The sequence below is a fragment of the Furipterus horrens genome, unplaced genomic scaffold (genome assembly GCF_987537825.1).
Source record: "Furipterus horrens unplaced genomic scaffold, mFurHor1.1.pri manual_scaffold_9, whole genome shotgun sequence".
Classification (NCBI taxonomy): Eukaryota; Metazoa; Chordata; class Mammalia; order Chiroptera; family Furipteridae; genus Furipterus; species Furipterus horrens.
The window spans coordinates 100,591,650-100,608,478 of NW_028327179.1; the positions used below are offsets into that span (position 1 = coordinate 100,591,650).

The 16,829-nt window shown below is 49.2% G+C and overlaps 1 protein-coding gene across 1 annotated transcript in view; it reads left to right on the plus strand.

Moving 5' to 3' along the window:
• Positions 1 to 16,829, plus strand: part of GALNT11 (polypeptide N-acetylgalactosaminyltransferase 11) — a 32,821-nt gene that overhangs the window by 2,644 nt on the left and 13,348 nt on the right. The window contains exons 2-5 of the mRNA XM_090287717.1: positions 6,358 to 6,689; positions 13,765 to 13,888; positions 15,151 to 15,317; positions 16,140 to 16,265. Of these exons, the coding sequence (XP_090143843.1) occupies positions 6,395 to 6,689; positions 13,765 to 13,888; positions 15,151 to 15,317; positions 16,140 to 16,265 (712 nt within the window). The 5' untranslated portion in view covers positions 6,358 to 6,394. The remainder of the gene's footprint in view (positions 1 to 6,357; positions 6,690 to 13,764; positions 13,889 to 15,150; positions 15,318 to 16,139; positions 16,266 to 16,829) is intronic.

A 16,829-nucleotide genomic window follows, 5' to 3' on the forward strand; every position in this document is an offset into this window, starting at 1 on the left:
ATCATCGTTTCCACGGCGTTGGGGCCAGAAGTGGTTACTAGGGCTCCTTTCATGGCTGATCAGCTCTGGGACGCACATTTCTGTACCTGGGGGACACGCCTGCATTCCCCCTCTGCCCTCGTTTGTCCGCGTGGCTGCCGCCACCTGGGGCTTATCACCCGTGCCGACGCGCGTGAGCTGCTGCACTGGGACTGGGACCGAGGCAGAAGCAGCAAGCGCGTTCCCTGGGGGGACAGCGGGTCACGGGCGCTCTGTCCCGTGCCCGTCCTCTCAGTGTCCTTTCCGGCGTCCCCTTGATGCTGCTGCTTTTCTCCCGGCAGCGTCACCGCGCGCTTCTCCTGTGCATTTGAGATGAGAACAGAGACGCTGTGGTGTTGACCTCGTCCTTAGGTCTTCTTAGAGGAGGTTCGTAAACATCAGGGACGTCAGGGTCCTTCCCAGGGAGCTGGGACGCCTGGGATTTGCTCTGGCCCTTCCCCGCTCGGCCGCCTCTCACCTGTAATTAGGTGGCGCACAGGGGCGGCAGGAATGAGGGGGGTAATGTGCTGTCGTCACCTGGTGATTTCCCAGAGACGCTGGGCAGGACGCTGGGGTGAGTCAGTGTTTGCTCTCAGATGGCCGGGTTCCCATCCGAACCTGCCTGATCTTAGGGAAATGCTTGCTGCTTGACAGACGGGAATGGGGTGCGCCCTGACGGGAACAGGGCGGGAATTACTGGACTGCGCTGTGAACCCTTAAACCTCAGTAGATGCTACGGAAATCACTTCGTACGAAAGAAGCGAGAGCTGTCCTGTTCGGGTGCACAGGACTGTCCTGTTAGTCTGGTGGTGACAGAAGACAGGCAGCAGGAGGCCGGATTCCGCTCCAGATGACGGTTCATAGAAGAAAAGCGGGGTTTCTGATAGGGCTTGTACGACATCTGTTCATCGTTCAAATTTTATTCTTAAATTTTTGACAGATTGATAGAATTAAAACACCCCTTCCTTTCAGTGCGCTAAAGTCGCCACTTGCTTCCGAGATTCAAAGCCCTGACGTACTGAACCCCCCAAATGTGTTCGTAAGCGCCCTAGTTTGTAGCTGGTGTAGGGAGATGAGAAACAAGGAGCGTTTACAGCAAGACGTTAGCAGTGGTGAGACTTCAGGCGGCTCTAAGGCTTAACTCTCCGGTCAGCTGTGTTCCCGATGTCTCAGCCTGAGAGCGGGGCTCACAGCACAGACCCCGGCACCGGCCCGGCGTCGGCACACGGAGCCCCTGCCGTGTTCACGGACCGGCCCGCCTTCAGGACTGTAAGTGACTCGGGGACGGAACCCGCTGGGCTGGTCAGCACACGCACTTCCTAGGCTACTGGAGGGTAATGGACGAGTGGCAGCACCGTGACACCGCATGACAGCAGCTGTCCTCGTGAACTTCACGCGGTTCGGCTGCTTTGACTTAGTTCCTGGTGTGAGCTGCGTTCCTTGTTCCTAAAGGCTGGCGGTGAAGAGCACCCCAGAATGGGCCCTCTCAGCTCAGACCGCTGTGCTGTTGAGAAAGACCCCTCCCGCTAATCTGATAAGGACGCTGGGGTTTAAACTGATGGAGGCCGCCTGCGATTTTACACCTCGGTCACCAGAGCGGCCGCAGCGCGTTTTCTGTGTCCCGCTGGTAGCTGCCGGCAGGAGGAAGCTTGGTCCTGAGGTAGGCCCGTCCTGCGCGCACCGCTCATAGGGGCCCCCAGCTGGCGGGTCGGGAAGGGACTCTGTCCCCGGCTGTGCCTGGCCAGGACCGAGTGCCGCCGCTTGCTCCCACCCACAGCGCGCCGGTGCCGGGACTGCAGGACCGCTCCTCCGCCTGCCCACTCGGGCCTGCGCTGTCGTTCTGGCGGGCACGCCGCGCCAGCCTGCCTTTCCCTGTGCGCCTGCGGCCCCCGCCCCCGCCTCGGCTGTTCCGGACAGCCCCCGGCCGCGGCTGTAGGGGGGCGTCGGCCACACAACCCGGTGTCGCTGGGGCTCCGGGCACGTGGCGGGCCGGCCTGTGTTCGTTTGCCTTTTGAAACGTACATGGCAGCGGTAGCTGACTGCGGAGGTTGGCTTCATCAGCCGCGTCTATGGCTGAAGGAACCTGTTCACTGGCTCTCTGCTGTTCACTAACCTTGAAAGGCTCGCGGCCGGGGTGTCGAGGCCCTCGGTGACCGCCTGGGGACGGGGCGGCCTGCGGCACGTCACAGGGAGGCTGTCGCGCAGATGCCGGGTCCATCGTTCGCTAGTGCGGGCTGGAGGGCATGTTCAGTGTTGGATTTTTGTTGCGAGGTTTTAATTTCTTCGGCAGTTGGGAACTTACTACCACATAACCTGCACCTGATTGCTTTGCACTTCTTTGTATTTGGGTGTTACCTTCTTGACCTGTCTAAAAACTGAGAGTCTTCGTTGTTTCTGATGAGTGTTGGGGTTAATAATGTAAATGACAAGATTTTACAAATTCCTGTTTTTAAGAAGTTCCTTAATTTAGTATAATGACTTGCAACATAAAGAATGTTCTCTAAAGAATTTCATAACATGCCTGGCCAAGGCTGCGTGGCTGGAGCGTTGTCTCGAGCACCAGGAGGTCACGGGTTCAGTTCCCAGTCAGGGCACCGCCGGGGCCGCGGGTCCAGTCCCCCTTCGGGGCGCGCCCAGGAGGCAGCCAGTCGGTGTTCCTCCCCAGCATCCTGTCTCTCTCTCCCCCTCTCCCTTCATCTCTCACTAAAATCAACACACATTTTTAAAAAAAGGATTTCTTCATGTGGCTGGAGGAAAATAGTATTTACCTGGTAGGGCTTCCGAGAGCGGACGACCCCGCACAGCTCAGGAAACGAGGCTGAGCCGCGTGAGCTGCGGGGGGTCTGCGGGGAGTTGGCTGCGGTCTGCGGGTGCAGGTGCGGGGAGGCGGGGCCCCACTTCGCCCTCGGGCAGCCGGTGGGCATGGGGGAGGGGTAGTCTGTCCTCATCACAGAGCCCTTGCTCGGTGAGCCCGGGCAGGAGGGCGTCTAGTTTTCGGAGCCTCTTCTAATAACGAATCTGGCTCTTGCACGACCTGCGTTTCCTGCGGCCGCTGAAGTAAGGTCGTCCTGGTCTCCCTGCGTGGCTGCAAGGTCCTGCTTGGCTCAGGCAGGATCGTAATACATTTGTTCAGAAATGCTCAGCATTTTGCAAGCACGCTGATAGCCGTATCACAGGGATTATTCTTTCATGAATTTCAACAAGAGTTTATTAAGTGTCTGCTGCGTGCCAGGTTTTGCTGTAAGCCCAGGGGATACTGCAGGAAACTTCTGATGAAGTTTACAGTCTCGCAGGGGGCGGTAAGTGGCGGGGCCGAGGGGCGGTGTCGCTCGCACGTACGCAGGTGGCAGGCTGCGCGGAGGAGGGACAGCAGAAGTGCTGGCGTCCGGTGGCCGAGTTGCGGTTTCAAAGAAGGTGGTCTGCAGAGAGCCGTATCGAGAAGGCGCTCTCTGAGCCAAGGTGCCGCGGAGGAGAAGGTGACTGGGACGCAGGTATCCTGGGCCGAGGGGAGAGCCGGTGCCTGATTCCTCGGTGGGGCTGTGACTGACGTGGCTGGTGACTCCTAGGGGGACCGGTGAGAGGGACAGTATGAAAGGGGCGCAGAGTCACGCGAGCCGTGGTCAGAGAGGTGGCGCCACGTGACCTTCAGACTTATCCTCCAGGGGACAGACGGCCCGCACACCCTTCACAGGAGGGAGTCACGTAGACCTCATGAAAAGGAGGGAAAAGCCGGCGTCCGCTGAAGTCCTACTGTGTCCTCTTACGCTGTTGGTCTGTGTGCCGTCCACTGGGCTGAGTGCGGGGACGGCAGTGACCACACAGCAGAGATGAGCATTTCACGTGCGTGCTAATCTGTGTGTGTGTGTGAGGCTCTGTATGCACTGTCTCATGTTGTTCTAAGTATCTTACTTCGTTACAAGTATCCGGTTAAAGTAGACACATTGTTAAGTGGCACACAGTTGATGCGACCGAGGCTGTGAAGGTGGGCTAACTGCTCCAGTGCTGCGTAGCCAGCGCATGACAGGAGGGGACCGGAACATCACCTGGTCCGTCCCGTCGGCTCCCGCAGCTGGCTGTGCGTCTGCACTTGCCGGGAAATCTGTTAAAGCTGTGGACGCCCCGTCGTACAGCTGCAAGTTCTGCTTCAGCCTGTTAGGCACAGAGCGCTAGGAGCCAGTGTTTTTAGTGAACACTCTAGGGAGTCCAGTATTTTGGAATGATACCCTCCGATATTACGTTTGTGATAGTATGTGTGATACAAGTGTGATGTGGCAGCCCGATCTTGTTCCTGCTTTCAAAGAAAATGATTTTATCATTTTACCATTGAGTATCATTTTTGCTCTAAAGTTTTTGGAGATGTTCTTTGTCAGCTTAAGAATTTCTCTACTCCTAGTTTGCTAAGAATTGAGTGTTGAATTAAAAAAAAAGATTTTTAAGACTTAAAAAAAAGATTTTATTTATTTTTAGAGAGAGGGGGAGGGAGGAAGAAAGAGAGAGAGAGAGAGAAACATCCATGTGTGGTTGCCTCTTGCACAGCCCCTAACTGGGGCGATGCAGGCATGTGCCCTGACTGGGAACCGAACCAGCAACCTTTTGGTTCGCAGGCCAACACTCTGTCCACTGAGCCACACCAGCCAGGGCTATTTATTGATTTCAGAGAGCGAGAAAAACATTGATTTGTTGTCCCACTTATCTGTACATTGTACACTCATCGGCTGATTCTTGGATGTGCCCTGACCGGGAGCAGACCCACGGCCTTGGCAGAGCAGGACGAAGCTTAACCAGCTGAGCTACCTGGACAGGGCAGGTGTTGAATTTTAATAAACTCTTTATCTCCACTGAAAAAATTATATGTTTTTCCTTTAATATTTTAAGGTAGTGGATAACAGCAATAGGTTTTTAGATATTGAATCAGCCTTGTATTCCTAAAGTAAATACAGTTTGTTCGTGATGAATTTGTTTTTTTAAACGGTGGTTTCAGCTTAGTGTCTGCGTTACGATTTTTATAATCTCTTTGAGCTTGTCTTTATGATTTTTGCTTGTTTTTTGCCTACCCTCAGGTGAATATTTTAGGAAGTTATATTGTCTGTTTTAGTTAAAATGTAACGTTTCACCTAAATGTCTCTACTTTGTATTTACATTTTTGTTGCAAAGTGGCCAATTTGCAACTTTCTGTCTCATGTGCCCTGGTGGCTCCATTCTCCTCGCGTCACGTGTCACAAAGCAGGTGCTCTGGCGCACCCCGTTTTCATTTGGGAGTGCTGACAGCTGACGGGCGGCGCTCAGCGGGTGCCCGGCCTTCCTCCGCTCCGCCGCTGCTCCTTGGGCGGGAGCTGCTGTAGGTTTTGTTTGCTTTTGAAGCTTTTGAATTGACATGCAGTAAAATAACCACTTGCTTGGTAGACAGGAGACCGAGTGGCCGACCTGCCATCGTCTTCCAGGCTCATGGCACAGCGCACAAACAGCTGCGCCTCCGGAGGGAGACCACCCGGCGCTGACCTGCTCCGTCCTGATTCTGAGGGGGGTGGTACGAGCATTTTAAAACTTACTTCACACTGTAGAAATAAGCAATGTTCAGTATTGCTTTGTGGGTTTCTTCCGTGTATACATGGCTTATTAGGTGTTCCCAGCCTCGGAGCTCTGGGGGCCTGTTCTGTGTGCACGTAGGCGTCTTCACAAAGGACTCGGGCAGCTGCGGGGGCCTCGGTGACGACCGGATGTTGTCAGAAAGCTCAGGGGGCACTGCAGTGCTGCGTGGTTCACAGGGCTTCAGACGGAGGAGGAGGGTAGAATTTGAACTCTTTCAATTATAAGTTTAAAATGTAACTGTTTAACCCGTAGTAGGCATAAGGGTAGGTTTAATCTTTGATTAGAAAGAACTTTCTTTTTTTAAGTTGCTTATTTTTAATAACAGACCTCAAGCTCCTCAGGTTACAGGAGTCCCGTGATTTTACACTGGGAAGGGGGCTTCGATGAACTGCCAGAACACGCCGTACTGGTGTTCTTCTCGTGAAAAATGGGCATCTGAGGAACAGCCACCAAACCGAAGGCGACCCGGAGCACAGGCGGAGCGGCAGCCTGACCGCGGCAGACGGATCGTCAGCTGTTTGCTGCCTTTGGTTTTCTGAGCACTAACACGTTGGCCTGTGGTGTTAATTGCTGAATTATCTTTTTCAATTTGGCTGTTTCCGCACGTTCTTCCCCTCAGTGGTGTGCACAGGTGTGCTAAGCCAGTAGTTCAGACGTGCACCTCGGTGGTTTGGGAAACAGTGGCTGTGGACTTGGTGGATGATTTACAGGTGCCCTCCAGCGTCTGACGTGCCTGTCCTTTTCTTTCAGGAACTTGAGATGGCCCTTCAGCTATGCTAGGTCTATAATGGGAAGCGTCACAGTTCGATATTTCTGTTATGGATGCCTTTTCACCTCTGCGACCTGGACGGTTTTGCTTTTTGTTTATTTCAACTTCAGTGAAGTGACTCAGCCACTTAAGAATGTGCCCATCAAGGGGTCTGGGCCCCACGGACCGTTCCCCAAAAAATTCTATCCCCGTTTCACGCGAGGTCCAAGTCGAGGATTAGAATTACAGTTCAAAGCAAACAAAATGGATGACGTGGAAGGTAATCATATTGAAGATGCAGAGAAAGGCAACGTGAAATTCTCTTCTGAATTAGGTAAGAGCATTTGCTTGTTGCTACCAGCATGTCAAAGTATTTACTCATTGGAAGTTTACATTTTAGTTGTTCTTCAAATCGTGTTGCTCAGGGGATTAGAAATGTCATTTTTTACGTTTGTGTGCTAGCTGAAGTCCTTAGGATTTTTGCAGACTTAGAGAGGCATTATATTCTAATATGTCCAACTCTGCCTTCAGTATTTTATGAGGACTTGGGAGAGACTAGTAAGGTCCAGAATAGAAAACGAAACTTAAGTGGCTGGGAAAGTGGGACCTGTGGGGGGACTGAAGCTGCTGTCATTCCCGTATTGAGAAACGGTTGAAACCTGAGTCTGACAGACTGTGAAAGGCACAGTGTTAATTAAAACAACATAAACCACATGGTTTAGAAAGAAGCTGAGATTACTTATATTTAATTTCTGCTTAAAAGAATTATTAAGATGTTGGAATATATTAAATATAGGATTTTATAAAATCTGAATATGAAATAGAAACTTTTCTTCAAAAATTATATTCTGTTCAATTTGGTAGCAAGAATCTACTCTATATTTGTTTGACTCTTATAATCTTAGAGTACTGGTTTTAGCAAACTATTTTAGTATGTGTTTTCTTTAAAACTTAAAAAAAATTTGACCTTGTCTTGGAAGTATCAAATAATAAGTAATTAGTAGAAGATTTTGAGAGATTGAAAATTCACAGATATAAAGGAAATGTTAAAACTTGTTTTTTCACTTGATTACAGTTTCAAAGAAATAAAATCAATTTCTAGGACATGATATTCTAATACATGAAGTCAAACCTTTTTAAAATTATGAGGAAACAGAAGCTCATACTTTGGATTTCGTGAAATATACTTTCTAAGCTTATTCAGAAAGCTCCTTAGACATTTTAAGACCATTAATGGGAAAAGTTCTAGTTTTTGTTATTTGCTGTTATTTTGGTGAAGCTTTTATAACTTGGTTTATCATTTTGCACAGACATTGCATTTGCCTTTGAAAGAAGCAGTGAGAGAACTGTAGCAATTTGAAGTGCCAAACCCAGGCTGCTTGGCTGCACAACTAAATTCTTTATAAAAGAGCCTCAAGAATACACACACTGTTACAGCTAGTTAAGGAATTCAGCAGAGTTGCAACATATAAGCTCAACACACACACAAAAATTGTATTTTTGTACACTAATAACGAATGGTCTGAAAATAAAATTAAGAGGACAATTCCATACACAATACTGTCCAAAACAATGAAACACTTAGGAATAAATTTAAGGATGTACAAGGTTTATACACCAAAAACTACAGATCAGTGCTGAAAAAAATAAAAGCAGGTCTGAATATTTGGAAAGGCACACCAGGTTAATGGATTGGAATAATAAGTACTGTTAAGATGTCAATACTATGCAGAGCAATCCACAGATGGAATGCAGACTTCATCAAAACCCCACAGCCTTTGCTGAAGAGATGAAAAAGCCAACTCAAAAATTAATGTGGAATTTGTCGATGAAGAAATGTCCAAACCTGACTGCCGGCCTAGATGGAGGCCTAGACAGACACTCTGCGTCTCCCTCCACAACTGAGAAGGAACACAATTACCTCAGAACTGGAGACAACCAGAAGTTCCAGAAAATCAAGCTGCATGGAAGTCCAACAAACAAAGATATAAAGAAGAAATACTCACCCAGACAAGTAGGAGGGGCATAGCTGGGGCAGAGAGGACACGGTGTGGTGGTGGCAGCGGCAGGCTGCCCGAAAGCGCAGTCACAGATTTTAAAAAGTGGGGAGGGACACCTGGGGAGCGCTCCCAGCACCAGACCAGATCACGCAGCTCATGGTCCCAGCACCCAGGAAATCAAGCCTCATTGCTTCTGACTGTGCAGACCAGTGAGGGTTGGGGTGGAGGCAGAAACTCCCAGTCTCAGCACAGTCCACTTGTTTAAAGGGCCCCCACGGTCCTAGAACATCCGCAGACCCACCCACTCTGAGAATGACGGCCAGGGCAGCAGCTAGAGGGGCACCAGTCTCATATGGAAGTGGGAGAAGTGCTTGGAAAAGGGGGAGTGCTGGGCAGGCGGCATTGTTCTCTCTCAGACCCCCCTCCACATACAGCGCCACAACGTGGTGAAACGGGTTGCCATGCACTGACGAAACCCCAAGGCTCTGCCCCTTACAGTGTAACAGGTGCAACAGCTCTACCTAAGACATAGAGGCAAACAAACACAGGAGCCTGTCAGAATGAGGAGACAGAGAAGTATGGCCCAAAAGGGGGAATGGATCAAGGTTCCAGTGGGAGAACTAACCGACAAGGAGATAGCCAACCTAACAGACGCAGAATTCAAAACACTGGTGATAAAGATGCTCACAGGCTTGACAGATATGCTTGAGTACGGCAAACGCATAAGGGAAGAAGTGAAGGCTATGCTAAATGAAATGAAGGAAAATGTACACAAAACCAATGGTGAAAGGAAGGAAACCAGGGTTCAAATCAATGATTTGGAGCACAAAGAGGAAAAAACAGTCAACTAGTGCAGAAGGAGGAAACAAGAATTGAAAAAAATGAGAGGCTTAGGAACCTCTGGGACAACTTTAAACGTGCCAACATCCGAACCATAGGGGTGCCAGAAGGAAAAGAGGAAGAGCAAGAAATTGAAAACTTATGTGAGAAAATAATGAAGGAAAACTTCCCAAATTTGGTGAAGGAAATAGAGATACAAGTTCAGGAAGCACAGAAGTCCCAAACAAGCTAGACCCAAAGAGGACCACACCAAGACACATCATAATTAAAATGCCAAAGGTTCAAGATAAAGAGAGAATCTTAAAAGCAGCAAAAGAAAAGCAGAGAGTTACCTACAAAGGGGTGCCTATAAGACTGTCAGCTGATTTCTCAAAAGAAACTTTGCAGGCAAGAAGGGGCGGGCAAGAAATATTCAAGGTGATGAAAAGCAAGGACTTACAACCAAGATTACTCTACCCAGCAAAGCTATCATTTAGAATGGAAGGGCAGATAAAGTGCTTTCCAGACAAACTAAAGCTAAAGGAGTTCATCATCACCAAGCCATTATTATATGAAATGTCAAAGGGACTTATTTAAGGAAAAGATCAAATCTATGAACACTAAAATGACAACAAACTCACAACTATCAATAACTGAATCTAAAAAATAAAAACAAAATCCAACTAAGCAAACCAGAACAGGAACAGAATCATAGGTATGCGGATCATTTGGAGGGTTATCAGCTGGGAGGGGGAGGGGGGAAATGGGGAAATGGTGCAGGGACTAAGAAGCATAACCGGTTGGTACAAAACAGACAGGAGGAAGTTAAGAATAATATAGGAAAGGGTGAAGCCAAAGAACTTACATGCATGACCCATGGACATGAACTAAGCGGTGTGGGATTGCTGGAGAGAAGGGGGGTACTGGGCAGAGGGGAACAAAGGGAAAAAACTGAAACTACTGTAACAACATAATCAATGAAATATACTTGGGAAAAAAAGAGAAATGTCCAAACCTGTAGAGAATTTTTATTGGAACTTATTTGAGCCAGAAGGAGGATGCACCTGGAAGCAAGGTGTCAGCTGACTGAGAGGCATGCCCCCGAGGAAGGGATGCAGGACGGATGAGCGGAGGTGGGAGGAAGCAGCTCAGGGATTGGCTTACAGGGTGGTGAGGATGATGTGCTCTCTGAGGGGCCTGAAAGGGGGCAAAGCTGTGTTGCCTAGATGCACAGAAGCTGGACAGGGCTTGCTTAAGCCTGTTAGTAAAGACGTTATATGTTACAGTTACCCACATGCCGAGGAGTGGAGTTTATAACATATATAAAAATTAAATTAAAACAGGTCACACCTAAGTGTAAGAGCTAAAATCATGAAACCCTTAGAAGAAGTCATAGGGATAAATCTTCATGACCTTGGATTTGGCGATGGTTTCTTAGCTATGATACCAAAAGTACAAGAAACAAAAGAGAAAATAAGTTGGATTGCATCAGAATGAAAAATGTCTGCACGTCAAAGAAGACTGCCAAGGAGGAGAAAAAGAGCCTGCAGAATGGGAGGGAACGTTTGCAGACCATGTCTCTAATGGGCCCGTTACCCAGAGTGTCAGGAACAGACGCACAGATCAGTGGGCCGGAATGGAGCGCCCAGGACGAGCCCACCCTTTATCGTCAGTTAATATGTGACAGAGGAAGCACACACAATGGGCTGAAGATGGTTTATTCAATAAATGGTGTTGGGAAAATTGGACAGATAGATGCAGAAAATAAACGAGAGCGCCTCTTACGCCACACACAAGAATAAATTCAGAATTGACTAAAGACTCAAACGTTGGATGCAAAACCACGAAAATCCTGGAAGGAAACACAGGCAGTAAAACCTCGGACATTGCTCGTAGCAGTGTTTTTTCTGAGGTAGCTCCTCAGGCGAGGGACACAAGAGGACAAATAAACAAATGGAACTACAAGCTAAAGAGCTTCTGCCCAGCAGAGGAAGCCTCTGTGTCAGGGGAGAGAGCCTCTAAGGACATTTTAGAAAGATTATCAGTAACAAATTAATATTAAAGCTTTTCTGATAGACTCTAGTTATAAAGTTAGTTAAAACAGCTTCTCTGGTGTGTTAATTAATTGAAATTTGACTGTAATTTTATTTGTGCCAGAGAAGGAGAAAACTGGTGGCCCTCCCCCCATTTTTAACCCCCTGAGGGCCACGTGTGATCGCTAAACCTCGTGTGAGAAGTGCAGTTTATGAAAAATATCTCTAAAAACATTATTATTCATAATTGCTGAAAATTTCACAACATACAGTAAATACACTCTTCTTTCGTAAGCGATGTTCTTTGATGCAATTTAGCAGAAAATTTATTGCATTAAAATTATTTTATTATAACAATTATTTTAGAAAAAATAAATTCTTCAGTATGGCTTTTGAAGTGTAATATATGGCATAATATAAAACCTATGATTATAATTGGAAAACACACATAGCAACATGGATAACAAACAAGCAGGAAGTATGCCAAATATGGCATAAATTTTTGAAGAAAAAAAGAAAATGTCATAAGGTACAAAAAAATGAACCCAAACAGCATTCACACTAGACACATATTTCAATAGATATCGACAGTGGAAAACAGTTTATAAACAAAATGCTAACGCTGTACCGTGAAGCAATGAAAACGTCCACTAGCAAAAGCTTCCTTATCATGCACGCTGCATAGAGTGTTGACAATTATTGCAGAGATAAATGAAATTAAAAGGACCATTTAAAATTAAGTAAAAATTATAACAGAACTAATATGTCAGTATTTGAACAGGCATAAAAATTCAAAATTTGGATCAACATGAGAAGAAGTTATATCAATACATAACCCGAGGTACAGAAAAAGAGGACAAAACATAAAATACAAATTATTCCGTTGTTATTTACATCGATAGCCACCGAAATAAGAGCCGCCGGGAGCGACGCTGGGACTTCTGGGAAAATCTGTCAGCGTCACGCACAGCGATGTTGGCACTCAACAGGGTTAAGGTCCACTCTCCCAGCAGCTCTCGAACAGCTGAGACGGCATCTCACCTGTGGGCTCCACGCTGTGCACACCTGTCCAGCATTTGTAACTGGTGCTCTGTACCTTCTCACAAGCTCCGCCCACCCACCTCCCCCGCCCTCCACCTCTGCAACCCACAAACCTGCTTCCACATACAGGGCGGGGCCAAAGGAGGTTTCCAGTTGTGGGCACGCAGAACCTCCTTTGGCCCCCCCATGGGTGAGAGCCATACGGCATTATAGCCTGTGTCTGCTTTGTTGGACAGCATAAAGCCCTCGGGATTCATTCATGTTACCAGGAGTGGCCGGGTTCCCGTTTTTACGGTTGATTATTCCACTGTGTTTATATATACCACATTTTCTTGTCCATTCACCTGGGCGATGCACATAAAATGATTTTTCAATATGGAGTAATTTTCCACCGAGAGATGTGTATTAGAAAATAATTATTTTCAGTATGAGTCCTTTGATATTTGTTGAATCGAGTATTTATTGAGGATCTGATCTGTGCAAGGCACTGGTGTAGGTGCTACGGATCAGGCGACTCATATTTTATTTGCTGTGAACACACCAGCGTGTCTGCTGTCACAGAGTTTCCAGCCGTCTGTAAAACGCTCGGCGAGCTCTGTTCTCTCCTGTTTAACGAAGGATGTGCTCCAATTGAAAGGTCCCGTCGAGAGTGGATTGAGAGGTCGTGTTTCCCAAAGTGGGTCGCGGTGCTCTGGTCAGGTGGTCAGATAAACTGGGGGGACACTGCCTCCTATACCCCGCCCCCCGCCCCTGGGTACTCACACGGCCACCGGTACTGAAGGGGTGCAGGTGTCCTGTCATAAGAAGCCATGTGACCTAAAACCCAGCACCCCCGGCTGATGTGACTGGTGCCCTGCTTTTCTCTCTGACATCTGTCACTGCCCCGTGGAGTTGGTTTTGTGACCGGACTCTGGGCAGTGCTGCAAGGGGGTCACGCTGCGAGGGGGGGCTGCGGGTGGACGTGGGAGGGGGCGCAGCAGGGGGCGTGTCCTCGGTCAGGGTGAGAGTCAGACGGAACGCGGCAGCAGGGACACCAGACCGCAGTGACTGACTGGGTCTGTGGAGGGCCGTGTTGGCTGGCGCGGTGAAGCCTGCAGCCGACGACTGTTATGGGAAGGTTTTCCAGTCTTTTCTTGGGGGCGGGCGGGGTTCATAGACGGACGTGCCCGTCACAGGACCTGCCGAGGACTGTGTGGGTTCTGTGAAGATTGCGTTACAGAAAACAATCATCACGTTCCTTTTCTCTTGGTCAGAGGGAAGTTTTTCTCGTGAACCGATTCTTCAGGTTATGATTAGTGAGGTGTCGTTTATGGTTGAGGTACACTTGCCTTTTGAGCTGCACTGATAAAAATCTGCCTTTAACCTCAATGTACTTTTTCAAAAATGGGTTGAGAAACATGGCTATTATCTGCTTATAAGAATTTAAAGTCAGGATTTTCTTAAGCCCCTAACATAACAGTAATTGTGGTAACCCCCGCAGACCTAACGCACCGACTGTGCCTTCCCTCTCCTGCAGGCATGATATTTAATGAGCGCGACCAGGAGCTGAGAGACTTGGGGTACCAGAAGCACGCCTTCAACATGCTCATCAGCAACCGCCTGGGCTTCCACAGGGACGTGCCGGACACGCGGGACGCCGCGTACGTGCCTCCCGGGCTTCTGCTGGCGGCGCCGGCGCGGCGACGAGTCCCGCGGGTGGCAGGAGGGCTTCGCAGCTCGGCGGGTTCCTCGGGCTGCTGGGAAGCTTGGGACAGGTGTCCCCTCTGACGCCCAGATCTGCGGGCCGGAGACCGTGCTGACGGTCCAGGGTTTGCTGCCTCTCATAAAAGTTAGAGTCGTGCGGGGAAAGGAGAGCAGTACTGGCTGCATATAATCATGTAACCTCCTAGGGTTAGTTTTCTAAAAACGTTTATTTATTGGATCCGTGGCAGAAAGCATTGAAGTCAGTGAAGAATTCTGCTCCTCTCACGTTTATGTTCCATCAAAGGCTTCTCAGTTACCTGGTTGGTCAGTCTATACATAGACTGTTTTGAGCATCTCCTGTTCGCTAGACACTGTTAGGCCTCAAAACAAACAGAGCAAGACATTTGTGGGTTCACAGGCCTGCAGGTCTAACGGGGTAACCAAGGGGACGAGAACTGTAACAACGTGGCAGCGAGGGCTGCGACGGATTGGTGCGCCGGGGCCCCCAAACCGCAGCGGCCCGGGAGCCTTCCCTCGGGGGTGACTGAGCGGTGACTGAGCAGTGACTGATGGTGGGGGCGGGGGGCAGGCTGGGGCTCGGAACGGGACAGCCGGTCACAGCGACCGAAACGGCTCCCTTCGGCTCCGGGGGAAGACGGCGGGAGGCGGGGGAGGCAGGGCCCAGACAACGGGAGGCCCGTAGGCCGCGCGGAAGGGCTGGAAGGGGGTCGACTGTGTACGTCAGTGGTTTCTTACTGTCCCTGTATGGGGCTGCCTGACTGCCAGCTGCTTACACAGGAGCGCTTCCGTTACCTTGATATGTATCATAGTTCACTCATGTCTTTTCCTATTGGGCAAAAACTAAAATTTTCGAATAGACTTTGGAAATCTCACAGAGAAGCTGAACATCATCAGCTCACAAGTGCTGCGTTAAGAACTTCCAATGATTTTAGGTAACCTGTGTATCAAAAAATAAAAAATAAAAGATTTAACATGTTGACCTAAAAATAAGCAGAGCAGCATGTGGCAGAGGGAGAAATTACTAACAGGTGTAAACCTCATGAGTAAGAAAGCACAGTGTTTTCTTGAATGGTTTTTAAAAAATTGTTATAATGTAAGGAGGAGGCTGAACAAGGTCGTAGCTGATGATGTTCAGTGAACATGGACTTAACCGTCTGAGCCTCCTGCAGGCTGGGACTTGCCTCATTCACCTTTGCAGGTGCAAAGACAAGACGTACCCGGCGGACCTGCCAGCTGCCAGCGTTGTCATCTGCTTCTACAACGAGGCCCTGTCTGCTCTGCTCCGGACCGTACACAGCGTCCTGGACCGCACGCCTGCCCGGCTGCTCCACGAAATCATCCTCGTGGACGATGACAGTGACTTTGGTGAGCGATGCTGTAACGGCCACGCGGGTCCTAGGCTGCTGTCCCCGGTAGCACTGACGTCATCGTCAGCTGACCGTCCATGACGCAGAGGACGGGAGCGCCCTCCCCCTGCAGTTGGCATTGGAATCGACCCCAGGGGAAGGCCTGCCCAGTGCGCAGAGCGTAGTCTTGACGAAACTGCTTTACCTTTGGGATCTGCACCCAAGTTTGGCCCTTGAAATTTTTCGCTTGGTTTACATTTTAAAAAAACATCTTTTTGTTTTGAGCCACATATATGACAGACCCACAACTACCATGCTCAGTGGGGGAAAGCTAAAAGCGTTTTCCTTAAGATCAGAAACAGGACAAAGCTGTCCACGTTCACCCCTTTTGTTCAGCTTAGTATCGGAGATCCGAGCCGCAGCAGTCAGACAGGAAGGACAGAGAAGGCATCCAGATTGGGAAAGAGGTAAAACTGTCGTCATTTGCTGAACTCTGAAGAATCCACCAAAAAACCAGTAGACTGATAAGTGAATTCAGTAAAGTAGCAGGATACGAAATCAATATTCAGAAATTGGTTGCATTTTTATACACTAATAACCCGTCAGAGAAACTGGGAGTCCAGTCCCATTGGGGTTTGTTGCCGGATGGTTCCAGAGGAGGTGAGTGTTACTGTTTTCTTCCCTCACAGGATAAGCCACAGTCTTCTTTTAAAATAAAGCAGAAGGGTCTATATTTACCTGACAAAAGGTTGCAAGTTCAATACTAGGTACAGCTTCAGAGCAACTGTAAAATGTCTCTGTGTCTTGTGTGGTCTGAGTAACGACGGGACTCTGTTTTCAGATGACTTGAAAGGACAGCTGGATGAATTTGTCCAGAGCCGCCTCCCTGGGAAGATTAAGGTGGTCAGGAACACAAAGCGCGAGGGGCTGATCCGGGGACGGATGATCGGAGCTGCGCATGCCACAGGTACCCCTCCCGTGGGCGCCGCGGGGGGCTGAGCAGTGGGGGCCGTTCTGGGGCCTGTGTGGGTCCCGCGGAGACCCGTGAGGGGGGGCCCTCAGGCGGCGTGGCCGCGGAGAGCGGAGGGCGCGCAGTGTGGGCAGGGCCTTGCGGAGCCCCCGAGTCTTCCCAGGTCTGTTCTCCTGAAGGCCCTCGCTGTTAATTCCTGCACCAAAAACACGTTCGTATCTTGTTCGCGTGCATTAGCCGAAGAGGCCAAACCAAAACGCACCTGAAGTTTTGTATTTTTTAAATACAGAATTTAAAATATATATACGCACACTGTCAGATTTGACGGGTGCCAACAGTTCTTACAGGCGTACGCGGCGTTGGGCGTTGCTTTCGCTGGGTAAGCAGACAGAATGGTAAAAACTGACTTACAGCCCTGGCCAGTGTGGCCCGGTGGTGTGGGTGTGGTCCCCTACACTGAAAGGCCGCCAGTTCGATTCCCGCTTAGGCACATGCCCGGGTTGCAGCCCGGTGCCCAGCTGGGGTGCGTGTGAGAGGCAGCCAGTCGCTGTTCCTCTCGCA